We start from the raw sequence: 20,809 nt of genomic DNA, 5'->3' as shown, positions 1-20,809 counted from the left end.
GTTTAGGACTAAAATTTTTAAAAGTGACTAATGAGTCTCGGTGCCCAGAATGACACGTTTTTTGTTTTGTTTTTTTTCAAATTAGCCCCCATAAAGGCATCAATTTTGGCACCATCCAAAAAATCAGGCACTTAAAATCAGTGGTCACTTATGAAAATTTTGGCCCCAGATTCTTATGTGGAGAATATCCATTATTATATGAGAATATCTATTACTATGTTAGATACAGCAACTGTTTATGGTTATTAACCCTGATGCTGCTAGTCATGTATCAACTGTACATTTCCCACTCCTGGGATTATGGAGATTTTTCCCCTGAAGGTGGGTAATTTAATAATTTTCCAGCACAGGGATTCATTCACCTTCCTCAGAAGCATCTGATACTGTTCACAGTTGGAGATGTGATATTAAATTAGCTGGAGCTTGAATCTGATCTGAAACGGTGATTCCTATTTTCATAACACAGTAAACCCTTGAAATGCACGATTTCGAGTGGTGCCCAACTCGTAATAACACGAGTTAAGCACAACTCAGAATCCCATTCCTCCAACTCTGGCTCAACCCCACCCCCTGCCCTGTGCAGCCCTGGCTCAGCCCCATCCCGCTCACCACCTGCGCACAGCTCCAGCTCATTCCCCTCACCAGGGGACAGCTCCTCCCAGCTGCAACCAAGCCCTGAGGAAGTGGCAGCCGTGCGCACTCCTGGCCCTGGAGAAGCAAGAGCCTCAGGTGCTCCCCTCCCGGAGCCCAAGAGAAGCGGCAGCCACAGGCACTCTCGGCCCCAGTTCAAACCCTCAATGTGTGGTTCCGGTTCAATGCCCTAGTTCAACCTCCAGCCCCGGTTCAACCCCCCCAGCGCATGGCTCCGATTCAACCTTCCCCCGCTTCCCAGGAGCCCTAATCCAACCCAGGCTTAACCCCCTGGCCTCACTCCCACGACCTCAGCCCACCAACAGGCTTAACACTCCCCAACTGCCCTCCCCACCAATCCCAGGATTTACTTTCCAAAAAGAGCACCAGGTGCTCCTGCTGCTTCCCTGGCTGCAGAACGTGTGTTCCGCTGGGAAAAAAGCCACCCTCCGACTTACGCAAAATTCAAGTTATGCGAGGGTGCGTGGGAATGGAACCGTGCGTAAATTGAGGGTCTACTGGAATAACTTCTCATCTTAGAGCTATTTGGTGGCACGTGAAATCTGACTAGTTCTTAGTTAAATTAATACTGGACAAATGTGCATAACCCCAAAATAAATGGAGTCTTTTGCTATGTTTTAAACATGTCTTAAAATAAGTTAGACTTCTGTGACAGAAGAGAAATATGAAAAAAAATAAGGTGGGAGCAGAGACGAACAATTGAACTAGAATCCAGATGTTACCTGAAAATCTTTGTTAATTATGTTCATTTCTTGTAGCTCAGGAGAGTTTTCCTGGGGATTTAAGAAACATGGGCAAACACTCCTTGAAAAAAAAGAAAACAATTACGAAAATCAACACCAACCCTAGAGAGTCTGTGTAGTCAATAATAACATGGTTTCATTCCAAGATGCTCAAGAAGGTTTAAGCTATTAAATGCAAAGGTAAATCGTTACACTGATTTTAAGGTGGATAGCACTGGGGAGGCAATGCTCCCTCTCTCCCCATAAATCATCTGTTTTACAGAGCTTCTGGACACCCACAGCTTCCACTTCATGTCAACAGAAGTTGCAGGTATGCAACTCTTTTGAAAACCAGGTCTTAACTGTTGAACATGACATAGCAGCAGCAGACCACACGTTAGACCTTAAACATCGACAAGTATGTTTTCAAGCAGAATTTCTGAGATTTATAGAGTTTAAGGGAGAAGGAACTATCAGATCAGCTAATCTGACCTCCTAGGTATCACATTTCAACCAGTTATCCCTGTATCGAACCCAGTAACTTATGTTTGGCTAAAATGCATCTTCCAGAAAAGCATCCGTTCTTCTTTTGATGACACCGGATGATGGAGACTCCACCACTTCCCTTTGTCTTTTTCCCCCCTTTCCCAGTAGTTCATCACCCTCACTGTTAATTTACGTTTAATTCCTAATCTGAATCTGTCTGATTTTAGCTTCCATGTCTTTCTCCATGAGACTAGGGAGCATATCAGTGTTCTCCCTCCCTGGAGGTATTCGTACTCATATATTTAACGTACATATTTCAAGTCACCTCTCCATCCTTTTGATAAGACTTTGATAAACTCGTTTTGATTTAACAATGAGAAGTCCTGTGGCACTTTATAGACTAACAGATTTTTTTGCAGCATAAGATTTCATGGGCAAATACCCACTTTATCAGATGCATGCATTTGCCCACAAAAGCTTATGCTACAAAAAATTTGTTAGTCTATAAGGTGCCACAGGACTTCATTGTTTTTGCAGATACAGGTTAACATGGCTACCTCTCTGATACTTGTCATTTTGATTTAAAAGGCAGTTCCTCATATACTCACCAGGAAAGAACTGAATTCTGGGTTTTGTACTACAACTGTTGATTCTATCAGCAGGGTAAGGAACGAAGCTGACTATGGACTCAGGCACTCAGGCTGTTGTAGGACCCTGATCTGGAGTTGGGGCAAATGCCAAAGGACTTTGAAATTCAGCATTATGAAAATTATATTGCGATTTGTGGCATGATGCCCAGCCTCAGTGGGTGCCAGGGAAAGAGGTAGTGATGTCTGACATGTTCACCAGAATGCAAAAACTTTTTATCCATTAGACAGGTTTCTGTAGGCCTACCTTACTTTAGCTGCAGCGATCTTGAGTCAACAAGATAAAGTGTTTGTGCTTTGTTGGACTAAGGATTTAGTTTCTGTCAAAATAAATTTTTATGTAGAGACGGCTCTGAGCCAGAACTCCAGTCCCAAGTGTTCCTGGAGCATGATTATGTTCAGATCCAGTTTCATCCTCTGTGACTTCAGCCCAAAGCTAGCTTGATAGCTGAATGCACAGGAATTCATTAACTGCAGTGCTGCTGCCTGCATTTAAGTGTGCACTGCTTTTGTTGAAGTTAAACAGAGAGGGAAAAAATGGCTTCAGTATCCTCACTGTGGCTGCGTCTACACTAAAGGGTTTTTGTAGGCAAAATTTGCAGAGCATCTACAAAAATGAGTTTTGTCAGACAGAAACTGTCAACAAGAAAGCTGTGTAGATGCTTGGGGGGACCTTTGTCAACAGAGCAGATCAAAAGATCAGTCTGCTTTTATGTGTAGATGTGATCTGTTAACAGAAGTTTTGTTAGAACATTTCTTCTAACTGTAACTCCTGTAGATGGATGCTTCTAGTGTAGACATAGCCTGTGATTATAGTATCTGCAGTATCATCCTTCCCAGGTTAAATATACATGGAGAGATACATATCTCATACAGCTGGAAGGGACCTTGAGAGGTCATCAAGTCCAGTCCCCTGCACTCACAGCAAGACCTATCAACATCTCTGACAGGTTTTTTTTAAACCTATTTGCCCTGGACTCATAAATGGCCCCTCAAGGATGTAATTCACAACCCTGGGTTTACAAGGCCAACATTCTAACCACCGAGAGATCCCTCCCCACCACAAGTTCGATAATATCTGCCAGGGCATAGGCTTTTAAACTGTGTATGGCAGCTTTGCTAACACCAGTGATATTGATTATCCCTAAAAATAGCATCTGGCTGAGACAGAGATTTGATTTGCAAACTTACGTCCCTGGAACAATACACCCCGCAGTTTCCCTTTCTATCTGACGCAGGCCGGCGATTTCCATTACTTCCACCACATTTACAAAGGCTCGAGGGAGCTGCAGGGTTCAAAGAAACAAGGTGTGTTAATCCAACGAGCGAGATACAGTTACACAGCACAGCACGGTGGGTACCTGTAGGAACCAGCGACTACGTGCTCCATTGACAGAAAAATTAGCAGCTCACGAGTGCATGGTGCATAGGAGGGAAGAAGATGTATCATGGATATCAATCAACAAACTCACACACCGCCATGGCAGCTTCACTTACTGGAGCACTTCTGTTGGCCTCCAGTACAAGGAGCCTGAATGGTAAGTAGGCCTGTGCTGTGCGCTTGGATTTCAGCATGGAAAAAATGTGAAGGGGCCTGCCAATGGGAGCAGTTGTTCCTGGGCACGGTGTTTCAAATGGGCCCAGAAGTCCAACCACTGCTACTTTGGCAGCCCAAGCTCCGAGCCCCTTTGAAGTGCCATGGCAGCGCTGTTCCGGCTGCACTTGGCTGTGAGGGAGTGGGGGAGGGACAGTGGCACAGCCTGGGTGGTGCTGAGAGCTGACTGCTTTTGGTACTGCCTCTTCTGCTCTTGGCACCACCCTGTGCGGGGCGCAGAGCCAGGCCCGCCTTCTGCATTGCCCCAGGACCCATGGTGGCTGTCGGCACCGCTGAACGTGAATCTGTGGTCTGCGGAAGTCGAGCACGTGGGATGGCAGGGATGGGAGAGAGGAGGGTGGAGCAAAAACCCTCAGAAAGCAAAGACTGATTGCAGATACAAGCTTGAATCCAGAGAGAATCTATGTAAGGTTGAAGCCAATGCAGCTCAGCCTTGACTTGGGGCACTCCTTGTCACTCCTGCCCTGCACCACCACACGACTGTGCCAAGGTATCTCCAGTCTGACTGGCATCACAGGTGCCTGTGCTCATCCTGGGCTACCACAAAATGGACTCCGCCAGCTGTGCGAAATTGAGGATGTGAACAAATCTCCCTTGGGGGCTAGGCGGAGAACCCATTTTGTAATACATGTCCTAAGTTAAGATGGAGGAGTCAGCCCAGAGCAGAAATGCTTAGTCCTGTGACCGGCATTTCCCCCCAGGCTCCACACACTCCAGTGCCCTATGCATAGGTAGATTAAAGCTACCACTCTGGCCCGTCGTGGTGAGGAGGGACAAAGTGGACAGCCAGATCCCGTTCTCCGTTACGGCCCTGTAAATGGGGAGTCACCCCACTGAAGTCCAACAAGGAACTACACCCGTCTACCTGGAACACAGGCTGGCCCTGCATATGGTTCATTGATCTTCTTAACCCTTTGGCTGTGGTACTCAGAATCCACCTGTGCAACTTCGGCAACGTAGCATTCTGAATCACTGCTAGCGGGAGGAATACCGGTCCAGACCCACTGACTCTGAAGCAATAAGCCCAGGGCAGATTCGGAGGGCAAAATTTGTTATGTTCTGTTTGACGATGGAGAATGTGGGTAGGCTTTCAGCATTAGCTGCAGCAACATGACTGCACCCTCACGGAAGCTAGCCGAAGATTAAGTTACTAATTCGTGTGTTTTCTTGGGCTAAAAAAACCCCAGGAATGGAACAGTTGGGGCATTGGCTCCCCTCTTGCTCTTTGTAGCAGAGATCCTGTGCCATTGCGCTAAAACCAGGGTGGGCAATAAAATTTGATGGAGGGGCCAGTCCAAGAATTTGATATGTGGTCAAGGGCTGCAGTCTTCCACGATATTAATGGAAGAGGCACGGGGTCCAGGATGAAGGCTGGCTGCAAAAGGGAGCTTGGGGTGGAGGAGTGGGGTGCACAAGGGGGTCTGAGTGGGAGTTTCCGTGAAGGAGGGGGATGTGACCTGATGCAGGGGATTGGGGTACAGGGTCAAGAAGGGGATGGGGGTATGTGTGCAGGGGAAGATTCTCTCATAGAGGAGAGGTGTTGGTGTGGGTACAGGATCTAGGAGGGGTTTGTGACTTAGGAGAAGGGAGTGCAGAGTTTTGGGCTGTGACCGGGCATGGGAGATTGGGGTGCAGGGTTGGGGAAGGGATATGGGTGAAGGAGAGGAGTCTGACTGAGGGGAGAAATGCAGGGAGGGGTGCAAGGTCTGGGAGGGGGTTATGACCTGGGGTAGAGGTACAGGAGCAGGGCAAGAGATAGGGATACAAGGCCTGGGTGCAGGTGCATGGGTTGTGACTGGGGCAGAGATGCAGGATCAGGGGCAATGAGTTGGGGGGAGAGAGGGGCTGGGGTGCCAGGTGGAGGCTCTGGCTGGGAGGCACTTACCTAGGTAGCTCTTGGCCAGCAGCCCAGTGGGTCCCTCGGGCAGGCTCCCTGCCTTCCATGCTGCTCAGCATGGCAGGCTGTGGGAGCCACGTACTCTCTGCCATGTGTACTCTGGGAGTTGGGGGACATCACACACTGTCTGCACGGCAAGCACAGCCCAGGCAGCTCCGGTTTCTGGCCAAGGGGCACTGCAAGATTGTGCTGGAGTGGGGGCAGGGCACGCCAAGCCCTCTCCCCTGGAGCTTTAAGTGCAGAGAGAGCACATGGCCCTAGTAGCCGGCTGCTTCGAGCGGTGTGCAGGTCGTGGAAGGCAGGGAGCCTTCCCAAGGCTCCCACTGAGCTGCAAAACAGCAGTGGGCCAGATCCAGTGGTTTGGCAGGCCAGATTCTGCCCATGACTGTGCTAAAGTCAGTTCTGATGCTACTAGACACTGCAACGTTGTATGTGGGCACATGTGTGTGTGATAATATGGGCTTATTATGGGTGCATACGTGGTGGAGTGCGTAGGGACCAGAGGTATGTGAATGTATTATATGCTTCTGTATGCGCGCCCTGCCTTTAAGTCAAAATATTTTCCGCAGAACAGGCATACCCTTAAATAAAGAGTTATACATCTCCCTTGAGTAGAGTATCCTCACAACACCCCACCCCACTTTAAGGCAGGGCAGTGCTCTTATTCCCTTTTTCTATATGGGAAACTGAGGCATGGGGCGATGTGATTTGCCCAAGGTCACATAAGTCTGGGATGGAGCAGGAAATCGAACCCATCTTTCCCGAGTCTTAGCCTCATGGTCTACCCACTGAGCAGCCTGCCTTAGCTTCTGTTCTCGCGTGATTATTTTCACTGCCTCAAATGCTAAAAATGCAATTTTTTTTTTAAAAAGAATGGTTTGGATGCTGGAGCGTTATGCCAAGGTGGGAGCAGGCAGGAGGAATGTGCTACAGGCAGTCTTGAGGCTGCATGATTGCAGCCTGCACAGGGGCCATGATTATATTGTTTAGCTTCTTCAGTGATTCTGTATCCTCCCCTCCCACTCACTGAAATGTGAAAGCAAAACCAGTTAGTTCTTCTGTTACACTTATGCTCTCTCTCTCTCTCTTGCTGTGCGTGTAGGCACTGCCATCCACGAAAATGTGAGGGCTCACAAACATCTAAGTTCAACTGACCTTGGGAGTCCACGATTTGATGGAAGATTTTTGTTCAGTCTAGTTGTTTGGGTTTTTTCCACCTTATGCCACTCACATGTAGAAACAACACCTGGTACCAAATGACTATAAAAGGAAGTTTGACTATTCTGGCATATTCCCCAAAGCAGCAGCCCACAATTTTACTGCCCATTACTTAGGAAGGTCATTGGATTATTAATGTTCCGACTCTAGCTATTTGGAGGAAGGCCTTGAATGAAACATAATCATGGACACTCTGTCAGAGGTGAGAAATATCTGAGTGTGACAGCCAAGAACGCAGGCTCCTAGAGCGTTTTAACACCTTACCTCCTGGTAAAGAATATCAAGAGCATCCTGGAGATGTTTTACATAATTTCCTACTGAATAGGTCTCCTGTATAAAAGGAAAATTAGATCAGTCATTTCTCCACTGTGCAAGAAATGGTAGCTGAAAAACACTGATGGGTCCATTCTGTAACTTCCAGCCCCTAGCCAGGCCTGCAAGAAGCTAGATTTTATACTACTGACCAAATATCCCCTTTTGGCTCCAGTAGCAGAGGCCTGTATTTTTGGAGCAAATAATTACTGAGTTCTGTTCCTGTTGTGGTATACGTGCAGTTGGTCTAGTAACTCTGGTATTTCCCTGTGACCAATCAACGGGGCCAACCACCACTGCGGGCTCTGGGCAAGTTGGGAGGGAGGCCCAGCTCCATGACCCATAAAGATCCGGACCAAGGATAGAAGCGGCAGGGCCTAGGACAGTCAGTCCTTACCACTGCCTGGGCTGTGGCACTGCCCCCTTGCCCACTGCCTCAGTCACGTGCAGCAGCACTGCCATGGCACTTCAGAGTGGCCCAGAGCGCCAGCCACGGCTGAGGTATAGAGCAAGTGCCCTCTTTGCCTCCCACCTCCCTGTTGGTGAGCCTCTGACCAATGCCCTGCCTAATCCCACTCCAAACCCTCTTGCTTATTATCAGTTCTTGATAGTAGCCTCTTGTGGAGCATTCAGCACTTCTAGCCTGAAGAATGACTGAATAAATTGTGTTTAATGTGTTTCACCGACTCCAGACCAGGTTTGCTCCATTTACAAAGAGATTTATTTTCCCAACGGCCAGCCCTGGAACTTAAACATGTGATGTGAGAGTCAAGCTGGCTTCTTTCCTCCAGTACATAATAGACAGTAATAAATGTTTGTGCAAGACAAGTTAGGCACTGAGTGATACAGATGCAAGCGTTCTTTGCATATGGACTTGTGAGGGTGTTACTAGAGACACAGGCCCCAATCCAGCACAGAAAGTCATTAGAGAGACTCCTACTGATACTTGTGGGTGCTGGTTTAGACTCATAGTTCATCCTGGGTTCTTTCCTTCTCACACATCATCCCCAGGTTTGCCAGTTTTGGCTGGATGTATTCCTGACAATTTCATCACATGACATAATCTTTACTTAAAGATTAATCTTTAATTCCAGGAGACTCCAGGACAACCCTGGAGGGCTGGCAAGCCTAAGAAAGACCAGAAACTTAGAACCCCCTTATTGCATTTTTATGAAGACACTTAACAGAACACAATGGCACTTCAATGTCTCAGTAAGAATACACAGCAGGATTTCACATTCAGTTTGTTTGGTCTATTTCGATTGCAGTCTCCTCAAGGCAGTGACAGTATCTTCTTCTGTGTGTTGTACGGTGCCAGACAGATCTTTAGCTTTTAAATAATGACTACTATTATTGAAGCCCTGGCCCAGAGCTCCAATATTACGCTGTAAAAGCAGATAAGGGAGATATGAAATTAACATGAGAGCACTGGCTGTCTGACAAAAGGGAAATGAACTGATTGCAAACCTTGTTGACCTACTAAGCACCCAGAGTTTCTAGATACATACCCTGTCCAAGCAGTAATGGCACAGGTCATTGACTCCAATGAAGAGAGTGATCAATTTCCAGTCCTCCTTGAAGTTAATTTTCTGGTTCACATAAAAACAACAGGTACTACACATTATCTGATATGTTCTCTCTCTAAAAATAACTGAATGCAATGTGCCAAGAGCTCAAAATTGCTTAGGGATGTGGAGGCAACATTTACAAATACAGTTAAATGGGGTGTATTGGGAGTGTCAAAACAATGAAAATGAGCCACTTGGAATTAATAATGGGAAAAGTGAAGCCAAGGAATCATCTCTCTCTCTCTCCCCACCTTTCTCAGAGGAGAAATGTGGAGGGAATTGAGAGAGTAGACCACATCCTGGCATTTGTAATAAAATTGCCATCAGAAAGGGTAATAATTAATACCTGCCTGCCTGGTAGGTTGTCAGGGTAGCTGCTGTACAATGATCAGTTTACAGAGACCATGGTTCCAAATGGATTTTGGCAGCGGGGGTTGGGATGGAGATCTCTGCCAGTTAGTGCCAAATGCTGGGTGCAGCATAGCAGTAAGCAGGGGAGGGGGAAAGGATTAGACCATGATGCTGCTTCAGTGGAACATGAGTCACTAGAAATCCCTGCCAGCTGAGCGAGTGCTACTGGAAATGCTGAAAAGGAGGGAGGCATGCTCTGGCGGGAGGAGTGGGGTATGACATTTGAATTAAAACAGAAGAGTCCAGGAGACTGGTGACCTCATTGGGCTCTTAAGGGCAGCTGCTAAACCCACGTCACCACCAGCCAACAATAGGGGCTGCTGAGAGCTGGAAGTCAGTGGAAAACATTCTGTAACAGGCAGTGCAAAGAAAGGACTGGAAGCCATCTATTTTTAGAGCAGAGAGTTTACATAACTAACGGCTGTGATCTATCCCACAAACATAGGAAGGGCCTGGGAACCACCAAAAGACTGGATTCTCATCCCTTGCCCACCCCGCTTGCCCTGCAGTGAGGTGCCAGGCAGCAGAGAGTCCTTGCCCCTGATTTAAAGGGGTGAGTGAGTGGAATACACACTACTAAAACTGAGAGCAATTTCATCATTTGCTCAAGTGCCGGTTTTTCCACTCAGCTCCTCTCAGAGAGGGAGACAGACTCTCCTATCCCGCACCCCAAGCAAAACCTCACAGTGCAGAATGACTGACTAACGCAGGCCCAAGGTTCCTGTGCAGCCGCACAAGGACCTGTGCTTTGGAGCACCCTGCCTCTTCAGCACTCCTCCCCACTGCCCAGCATGGGTCAGGGAGCACTGGGCACTCCCACTCTCCCACATGAATCTCCCTGGACCAACACGCCACTCCACAGCACCTGTCATCCTACCTAGGCCCCACCAACACCTCAAGGAGGGAGCCCAAGTGTCTCCCGTCACTCCACCTTTTCAATGGCTCAGAAACATTAAGTTAGGCCATTGCTCTCTGCTGGGCCTGCCACCCATCCCTCTCCTAGTCTTTGTTTCACTCATTTGCTGCCCTTTGCCTTGAATTACACTTTCAGCTCTATCGGGCAGGCACAGCGTCCTGCCACGTGGTTGTTCTGCACCTGGCACAAGAGGAACCAAGGCCTGCTCAGGGTTCATATAGACAACTGGACAACAATTTCCTGGCCGCCACGATCCATCTGCTGTTGAAAGATTAACACACATTTCCCAGGCACCCCTGAGAAATGCCTTGATCCCTTTCCCAGCAGTGAAATCCGCCTCTCCCCATCCCAGATTATAGGAGCTGTGTGCTTACCAAGCTGTCTCTCATTAGCTTCACCAGCTCGCGCGCCTGGGCTGACATATTGCTATGGACAGAGGCAAGAAACACGTTAGAGCCTTGTCCTGAAATGATGAGCAGAATAAGTACAAGTAGGGAAGGCTTCAATTTCTCCTTCTGACCCCACTTTATGGACCTTCACGATCAACTGGGAAAGCGCTGGCTCACACGTGAGAACAATCAGAGGTGGATAATCTGAACTGCAAGGTATGAGGCAGGCTAGCTGCCAGGTAATAGGGTGACTGTGAAAAGTTCTTCTTGAAGGACTGGATCCAATAGATTGTGTTTGGAGGAAAACACTCAATTCCCATACCTGCTCTTGGAGCCAACAAGGTGTTTTGCAGCCATGCAAGCTCTGCTAACTAACCTGCAACTCTCTTTAAAGTAAATTTAGTGCCCTTGAAAAGTGCTGGCTTGACAGTTCTGAGTTCTGGACCCCTCTTTGTTTCCATAGACTGGAAGTGGCAGCAATAAAAGCTGCCTGCACATTTTATCGCATAGTGGATTCGCTCTTAAGGGAAGGAGAAGGGAGTTTAGTCTTCTTGTCTCATTCAGCACTCTGCTGTTCTAGTGCTGCTAGCCTGGACAGTTTTAATGCTAATAACAGGTTTCTATTAATTAAGCACTGGACTGCGACATACCCTCTCATTACCCAGAATTCATTCAACAGCTGGGAGATGGCAGTGGTTTTGGGGTCTTTATGGCCCTGGTCTGACACTGAGCTAGTGACCTATGTGAAAAAACTTATGGGAAAATACACTGTGGGAATAAGGAGTGTCTTGTGGTTAAAACACTGATATTGAACTTGAGGGATATGGGATGGGAAGGTCTAGTCAAAAAACAGCTTCTCTCCCATGCAGACAAATCACAAATACATAACCCTCACATATTCAGAAGAAAGAATATTATCCCATCGAGATACATGCATGATAGAAATAGGATCAGCCATAAAACAGCAACTGTTCTGGTACTCAAGAGTCACCTCAGCCTAGGGATGCAGCCTAATCTTAACTTGCCAGTCCACCAGCCCCTCATCCCACTATCTCCCTGTCTAGGCTCTAATTAGGCTTACTTTGCTTTGGCTCCACTCACTGCTAAGTTGAACCGGGCTGTTTCCGTTTCGGTGCCAGTGGAGAAGCCGAAGAGTTCTGGATTGAACTTTTTCAAAATATCTTAAAGACAGGAGAAGACATGCTGGTTACCCTTTGCACTACAAGGATCAACATCAGCTGCTATAAAATCTACGTGCCGGTCTTGTGGTTGAGGTATGGGACTAAAACGTAACACACATTCACTGCAACTTAGGGCACCTAAACAATCAGTGCCTCAGTTTCTCCACTGACATGTCCCATAAAGAGGCTTTAATTCACATTTGCAGAATTCATTCAGATCCTCAGCTGTAAAGCATTATATGCATGCAAATTATTGTTACTACTTCTGTAGTGAAGTAGGTGAAATTCAAAGCCTCTTTGTAGTTAGCAGTACATTTACAATACTTCATGCAGTATAAAATAGATGCCAATTTTTCTTTAAAACCCAATTATCTCCATGGCAACTACAACAATCGGTTATGTGTGTAAGGCATGTGCCCGCAGGAGCTCAACACTGCTGAAGGATTCGGGGAATGTGTCCTTAAGAGAACATTTGCATGAAAATGCAAAGGTGTGCATATGTAATGCCTTGTAAAAAGCAATAAGCTGTTGTCTATTGTGAACAACATGTTGTAAAATCACAATTTACGCTATCACCTAGTGAAAGAATTGCGGAGTCTCACCACTGCTTGAAGTTGTTGTGGGGGTACAGGGGAGTCATCACCACTGTGTAAGATATGGCTTGCAGAGGGCTTCCTCCATCTAAGCGTTGTGGGTGAAAGGAGGCGGGAGGGACAGTGGTTGAATCAGCGGGCTGGAAGGCTTTTGGCTATACAGCTGTCAGACTGGTTTGACTAGGTCTCCCCTCCACTGTTCCAGAGTAGACTTTTGAACAGTGGAGGGGAGACCTACTCAAACCAGTCTGACAGCTGGTTCACCCGCTATCCCTATCCATATCTATAGTTATCTCTGAGAATCCACCTTGGTGGATACTGAGATGCTGTGCCTAGGCCCAGAGCTAAATGCCACTAGGAGCTGAAGCTATGGAGAGCTCGAATCACAGGGTTTTGCCTCCACAAGACAGCAGCAGGCGCCCAGCAGATGGCTGGTAGAAGGAGCAGTGGAGGGCTGGTAAGAGCGACCAGTGTCCAGCCAGTAGGAGGAGCAACAGGTGGCTGGCAGGTGCGACTGCTGGATGGCTGGTTAGAGAAGCAGTGGACGACTGACAGGCACGACCAGCAGGCGGCCGGCAGGAGCAGCAGCAGGTGGCCAGCAGGGCAGGTGGCAGGGGCAAGCAAAATGCTGGACCAGCACAAAGGTAGCATTGCCTCAGACTCAATGAGGGAAAGCATCAGGGTGATATCTCAAGGCTTGCATGGACTGGACAGAGTAGTAAGTGAGGCATTTGAAGGGGGTGCAGAGAAAGTTTGGGTGTGTGGATTGGCTGTTTGCAGTATTGGACTGGAGAGCCTGAAAGGTGAAAGGACACTGCTCAATCCATTTGAGCTGGGACAGTTAGTTGAGGGTTGGTTATGAACTCTGGGTGTGGTATTTTCCCAAGCTTGTGCCATATGACTTTTCTGCCTCTTTCATTAAAAGTGTCTTTTCTACACTCAGACTCTGGGCTTGCGAGTGGGGAAGCATTGCCTCTCCGAGGCATCCAGGGGTGTGCGAATTTCCTAGGCTACTGGTGGGGGCTCAAGCCGGTTCTATGTGAGATGGATGAAAAGGAACCCCTAGATGTTGAACCCAGCCCTGGTTGCTGCTGACTCCTTCTGGCAGAAGGGTTACATGCGGAATAAGAGTAGTGCTAGGTGAATATGTAAATTATTATTAGCTTATTTCAGAACAGTTTAACAGCTGGAAACAAGGAGGTGCCAACACCATGTGACCAGCCAGTACTCTCTGGATCCATCAGTTTCTCTTGAGTGAATCAGTGTCACTGGAAGCTGATCTAACATTACAGTCCCATCCAGAACTGTCATGTGGAGGAACCGACTCAAACTTTTAGGAGAGGAGTTCTCTCTAACATTGACCTAGGCTTGGGACTACAATCCTCAGATTCCCACAGAATGGTTTCTGTGCCCTGGCTAAGGAAGATGGGAAGCCAGCACAAACTTTTAAGCAGTTGCCTGGCCCAGTCTTGGAGCAAAAAGTCCTCTTCCCAACTTCGGTGGTTTCCAAAATACTCACTGGGTAAAGTCGTGTGAGCCTCCAGTGTTCCATCACCTCCAATGCTATGGGGGGAAGTGGGGAGAGGAACAGAATCAGTCAGCAGGGTTAATATTGTAAGCACACACCATCAGTCGCATGGTCACCATAGCAGGTTGCTGCTGTATCATGTCAGGAGGAAAAAAGAAAAGGCTCAACCAGGAATAAGAGGTTAAACCACCAGTCAAGTGTGATTCAGGGAAAGTATGGAAAGGGAGATTTCAGACCAAGTCCAACAGGACTGCCACTAAGGCAGCACACACAGCCTTAGACCATATCTACACATGCATCACTGCAGCGGTACCACTATACCGGTGCAGCCGTACTAGTGCAGCATGTCTGGTGAAGACTGTATGCCAGCAGGAGCACTCTCTCCCGCTGGCATAAACAAGCCAACTCCATGAACAGCAGAAGCCATGCGGCACAAGAAGCAGTCCCACTGACACAGAGCTGTACAGGGAGTGTCTATGCCAGTGTATTTTATGTTGTTGGGGGTTGGGGTTTAATTCACAACCTTGAGTGATGAAAGTTATGCCGAGGGAGGCTGTATTGCAGACATAGCCTGACAGGCTACCAAGAGAGCACTATGCGGCACTTATTTTCCACGTACTGCGATGCTAAGCGTGATAATGAACCACGTCTGCCCCATCAGAGCTGCTCAGCCGGACCGCATTCGGATGTACTACTTTTGTGAGCCACTACTCAAGGTGCATAGACTGTGCTGATGCCTACCAACCAGATAGCTAGGATTCTGCCATGGGGATTGTAGAATAATGCCTCTACAGCTGTCATTTACAACATGTTTACATGCACACCTGCCCAGCCCATGGCAACGCGCACGCAGACGTGCACACGCACACACACACTCCAGGCAAACTCCCATTCTCTCACATACACACTTCCACCCAAAATTTCTGTGTGTTTCACCTCCAGGAAAGTCCTCTCCAGGCTGTGTGCAGGTCATTCAGGTTGGTTGTGTTGGCGCCTACAGCTGCCTGGAAGGAGGGTAAGAATCGTCTGTGAAATGACAAGATGACAAGCGGAAGAAGTTCTGTGATGCAGGAATAGCTTCATGCTCTGTTGGGCTGAGCTCCACTGGCCCACATGGTTACTATTCAACGGGCCACGAAAGGTGTCAATTGAAATGTACCGAACAGAACTGGCTTAAAGGTCAGAATTTCTGTTCTACTTGAAATTTCAATATTTTGACATCTGGTTTAGTCCTGAGTCAGAAAGAAAAGGCAAAATAGCTAATCCTTTTGTGCAATGAAAACTTTAGAAAAATTCATTTTGCAACATTAAAACATTTTGTTGGACATTAGGAAAAAGTTCCTAACTGTCAGGGTAGTCAAACAGTGGAATAAATTGCCAAGGGAGGTTGTGGAATTGCCATCTCTGGAGATATTTAAGAACAGGTTAGATAGACGTCTATCAGGGATGGTTTAGATAGTACTTGGTCCTGCCATTGGGGCAGGGGGCTGGACTCGATGGCCTCTCGAGGTCCCTTCCAGTCGTAGTGTTCTATGATTCTATGTCAGCTCCACATTACTGTGCACCCTCCTAAGCTGCTGCAGTGCCTCATGGGAATTGTAATTTGGATGCCTTATGCCACCATTGTCCCCCTCAGCAATGGATTCCCGAGTAGAACTACCTTCCATTATGCAGCATGGTCAGGTGACTCCCATGATGTACTGTGATAGGGCAGCCAAAAGTACACTGTGGTGTACCAGGGGAAATGTAGGCCAGTGGCGGAATCAGCCCATACACCTGAGCTGCCACCATGCCTCCTGGAGTTGTAGTTCTGGAGCCTCGTCATTATCGTCCTCTATGGGGCTGATTCTTCAGTGAAATAGTTCTGTTCCCTCTCTTTACTTATCTCTATGATATACTTATAGAGGGCAACTCTATCTCCCACAGTCTTTGTTAGGTTAAACTAAACAAACTACATTCCAAGTCTTATCTCAAAAGGCAAGTTCCCTGTTCTCTCTGAAGCATTTAATGAATCAAGAGAAAAGAAACAAACAGCAGCAGGTCACTGTTCAGGGATTTGCTGCACATCCAGAGTCAGGTCCTCCAAGAAAAAGTCAGGGCCCAACATGAGAGTAGGCAAAGTTATTGTAGGTCAGGACTCAATTGGATTGACAAAGCTCTTGAAGCAAAGCATGTGCAACCCTTAGCTGCAATATGAGCCTGATTCTTTGAGCTGCTCTCTCCCTTCAACTCCTACCGAAGTCAATGGGAGTTCAGGCTGCTCTGCACCTTGGCAGGATTGGATCCCACCGCTGGCTTTAGTCTGGGATATTTCTGTCTTGGTTTTACAGTTGCCAGATTTGCTCATAACTCTTCTGCAAATGGACACAGCTGAGCAGTCACAGCAATTTGCCCTCCATCTGATGGCATCTGACATGATAACATCCAGGGAGACTAGAAGTGCCTTTCCCATTCTAGGCTCAAGTGAAACAATGATACTCACAGTCAAAGAATCTCCTAGCGCAGCTATAACTTTGATGTCTCTTGGCCTTAGCTTATGTACTAGATGGGAGAAAAAAAGTGGAAAAAAAGCAGGTTACCAGTAATCACTGGAACACCTTATCCCAGGTTAAGGGCTTGGTGATCTTGCTTCCACTGCAGATAATGGCAAAATCTCTACTGTGAATTCAGGGTTCTACCCAAAGTCAGTCACCAACCAGACTGAGGAATAAACTCTTGCAATTCACTTTTGTCTTCTGGCTTGCTCCAAATCATGTGATTGAGCAACAGGGAAGTAAGCAGAGCTTAACGCTGCCTTTCATGTGTCACCTTAGAAAAACCCAAAATAGATTAGCAATAGATTTAAAATTGCATACACTGCATTCATTCCATTCTGTTTGCAATAGGCTTTAAGTCCAGATCTAGATTTCCTATTAACTGCTCAAATGTAAAGCATTCCAGCTAGGTGTGGGTACAATATGCATGAGCTGGTGATCAAGCAAGTACACCCAAGTTGATCAAAGCTGTCTTGCTACCAGTGTAGCAGGGACATCTGGCAGGGGTAAGCCAACTAAGCTATTATCTGCTCACTGGAATGCAGGGGGTGTGCAGGTGTACATGCTGGGTTTGGCAAAGCAGAACATCCTTGTGATGCGCTGGGTACATAATGCCTAACCTGTTTGTCTTCCTTTCACAGAACAAGTGCATTCAGGCAGTATTAAAAAACCTAACTGATGACTCTTCCCTGTGATTTGGCCCAAAACAAGTTCTTGCTCACCTGAGGTTGGGACACTTACAGATGGGGCCTGTTCAGGACATGATAGGTCACTGCCCCAATTCTACAGCAACAAAACAGACAGCCATATGGTTAGGAAACATTAGTATCGTTTGGAACACATTGATCCAGTATTACAAATCAATCAAAACCCAGTAAAGAATAGTTCCTAACTAGCTACCCAATAGCACAGACATTCTTGCCCTTCATCCTGAGACAGTGTCTAAATATTAATTAATTGAGTTGCTTAGAATACAGCAAAACCTCAATTTACGCAATTTCGACTTACACATTTATTGGATTAACGCAAGTCACAACGATCAAGTGAATGTTAAAGGGAAACCCTAGAGGTGCGTCATTCACATATGTATGTGAACATGGGCTTCTAGGGCTCCCAGCAGCGATGGGGGCTGGGGACTGGAGCTGGTGAGCCCAGTGCTGCACTGCCCAGCTGGCTCACAGCTGCTTTGCTGCTGGGGATTCCCCCCAGCCAGATGGCTCCGCAGAAGTGGAGCTGGCAGCAAAACGCTGCTGCTCCAGCCAGTCCCCAGCCCCCATTGCTGCTGGGGATTCCCCCCAACCCCATGGCTCCCTGGAGCTGGCGGGGGGTCTAAACCCCACTCAAGTTATGCAAACTTTGACTTATGTGCAGTTGCCCAGGCACTCAACATGTGCGTAAATCAGGGTTTTACTGTATTTTCGGTGAAATGAAATTATACCAAAACATGCTGTTTTGTCAAGGCCAACGTTCCACAGAGATGTATTTGATTTCAACAAAGTTTATTGTAGGAAGGGAGGGGGAGAAGAGAAAAGAAAACTTCCCACACTCTGCCTTTTGGTTAGGACAATAAGGCAGAAAGTGGGAACGGCAGCAGGTATGGTCCTGCCATGAGGGCAGGGGGCTGGACTCAATGACCTCTCAAGGTCCCTTCCAGTCCTAGTGTTCTATGATTCTTTGTATGCAAAAATTTTGGTGGTACCCAGAACACCCAGAGCTCAAGCCCCTTTCTCCATCCAAATGCAGAGCACCATCACCACTGCCAGCTTAAGGTTCTGGGAGAGAGTTTGTTTAGCAGGCTTCCTGCTTCTGATGTGCTTAAAAAAATGTTGCTATTATTTTTTGAAGTTTTGGCTAACTGTTTTTCACATTGTTATTTCACTTTCCTAATTATATTTTTACCCTTCGTTTGACAGAAATTATGCTCCGTTCTATTTCCTTGCTAGGATTTAACTTCCACTTTTTAAACAATACCTTGTTATTTCTCATGGCTTGTTTTACTTGGTTGGTAAGCCACGGCAGCAATTTTTTGGTTCTATTACTAATTTTTTTTAAAAATATGGGGCACACATTTAAGTTGAGCCTTTATTATGCTGCCTTTGAAAAGTTTCCATGCAGCTTGCAGGTATTTCGCTTTTGACACTGAACCTTTTAATTTCTGTTTAACTAACCTCCTCATTTTGTGTTGTTCACCTTTCGAAAATTAAATGCCACTGTGTTGGGCTGGTGTGGTGTTTTCTTCCAACATAGGAATGTTACATTGAATTAATTTAGTTTTTACAAGTGGTCCAACTATATTCAGCTCCTGGATCAGATCCTGTGCTCCACAAAGGATTGCCTCTCCCTTTGTGGGTTCTAGAACCAGCTGCTCCAAGAACCAGACATTTAAGTTGTCAAGAAATTTCATCTCTTTATCCTGTCTTGAGGTCACATATACTCAGCCAATATGGGGGTAGCTGAAATCCTCATTATTATTGAGGAGAGTTTTCTTTTTTTTTAAATAATCTCTCTCTAATCTGCCTTAACATTTCATAGTCACTATCACCATCCCTGTCAGGTGGTCAGTAATATAGCCATACTGTTATACTCTTTTTATTAGAGCATGGAATTACTATTCTATGGACAATCTGGTTCACTTAAGACTTTTTCTGTATTTGATTCTATGCTTTCTTTCTCATAGTGTAATGCTACTCCCCCACCGGCATGACCTGTTCTGTCCTTCCAGTGTATTTTGTGCCATAGTATTATGTGTCCCCTTATTATCCTCATTCCACCAAGTTTCCATGATGCCCCTCAAACTCTGTCTCTGAACTCCATCACAAAACTCCCTTTAGTCCACTTCTTGTTTCTTAACTTCTGACTTGAGTACCTGACAATGCTATTGGGATAATCTAATGATCCTTAGATCACTTTAATGACAAGTCTTTTATTATGGTAATCACCCTGCCTCTATCTATACACACACTCCTTGTGGCAAAGGCTGTGCTGCTGCGAAATTCATCACAGTAACACCCAGGTTAAGCTGCAGTTCATGCTGCTGGAGCTGAGCCCTCAGGCTAGAATATTAATGGTGCCTGAGCATCTTCAGCCATATAACTCCACCTATGATATCTGGAGCAGCTGATATGCGTTCGTGTCCCTTGACTGGATTTGTTACTGTCATGACTTAGGGTACATCTATACTTACTGGAGGATCAACCCAGTCAGGTTTCATCTTCCAGGGTTTGATTGAGTGCACCTAGTGGGGACACACTAAATCAAACCATCAGGGCTCAATAGCTGGCCTTGGTACTCCTCATTCTTGCGAGGAGTAAGGAAGGTTGATGAGAGAATTTCTCCCATCGACCTCCCTCTGTGTGGACAGCCTGATAAATCAATCTTAGATACATATATTCCAGTTACTCAATTGTTGTAGCTGGAATTGCATATATAAGATCAACTTTCAGGTCTAGTATAGACCTGCCCTTAGTGTTTAGAACAGTTGTAGTAGATTTATTCCCAGTCTGCAATGGCTGGTACAATTATGTTTGCAAAAAACATTTGAAAAGAAGAATTTAAATACCTGTTTACACAGTAGCAGATGTGTGTTTAAAACTTGGTAGGAAATTACCTGTTTACAATTCCAAATGATGTGAAAACACCCACCAGGAAGGAGCAATTTTACACCTGTTTATATGTGTAATGTACAGTAAGTGATATAGGCAATTACCTGAATTGGCTTGTTAGTAGGTTCCACAGTTGGGTACAGGTAGTTGCTGTTCTTGTATGTTCCCAGGAAGGGTTTGCGCTGAAGAGTAAGGAGACAAAGGAAGAGAAATGTACATCAGGCAGCAAACAAAGGCACAGAGGACAGCAAATGAGATCAGGATTTCTGCTGCCAAAAGATAATACAACTAGAGATGGCCTGTGCTACAAAGTGTGGATCTGGATTTTGAAACAAATACGTTCCCCTAAAATTTAGGAGTATGCAGATCTTGGGGGCTTTCACCAAGAACATTACAGAGATAAGGGCCAGATGGGAAATTCAGATTCAGGTAAAGATTCAGACTTCTCCTCTCCATCCTACGCATGCACATCAGGTTCCTTCAACATGTGTTCAAGGTTGTTTAGACCAGTAATCTACTCTGATGTACCAAAAGGGTAG

The 20,809-nt window shown here is 46.4% G+C and overlaps 1 protein-coding gene across 1 annotated transcript in view; it reads right to left on the bottom strand.

Annotated features, from left to right (window-relative positions):
* PLB1 (phospholipase B1) overlaps positions 1–20,809 on the bottom strand; it is a 130,953-nt gene that overhangs the window by 10,062 nt on the left and 100,082 nt on the right. The window contains exons 43-53 of the mRNA XM_074988405.1: positions 20,375–20,452; positions 17,391–17,451; positions 16,617–16,675; positions 15,071–15,138; positions 14,126–14,169; positions 11,914–12,013; positions 10,818–10,869; positions 9,057–9,137; positions 7,501–7,566; positions 3,698–3,792; positions 1,374–1,455 (exon numbers count right to left, since the gene is read on the bottom strand). Coding sequence (XP_074844506.1) covers positions 1,374–1,455; positions 3,698–3,792; positions 7,501–7,566; positions 9,057–9,137; positions 10,818–10,869; positions 11,914–12,013; positions 14,126–14,169; positions 15,071–15,138; positions 16,617–16,675; positions 17,391–17,451; positions 20,375–20,452 — 786 coding nt within the window. The remainder of the gene's footprint in view (positions 1–1,373; positions 1,456–3,697; positions 3,793–7,500; positions 7,567–9,056; positions 9,138–10,817; positions 10,870–11,913; positions 12,014–14,125; positions 14,170–15,070; positions 15,139–16,616; positions 16,676–17,390; positions 17,452–20,374; positions 20,453–20,809) is intronic.

Source organism: Carettochelys insculpta, chromosome 3 (genome assembly GCF_033958435.1).
Source record: "Carettochelys insculpta isolate YL-2023 chromosome 3, ASM3395843v1, whole genome shotgun sequence".
Classification (NCBI taxonomy): domain Eukaryota; kingdom Metazoa; phylum Chordata; order Testudines; family Carettochelyidae; genus Carettochelys; species Carettochelys insculpta.
The sequence above is the reverse complement of the archived record's forward strand: the minus strand, read 5'-3'. Positions and strand labels throughout refer to the sequence as shown.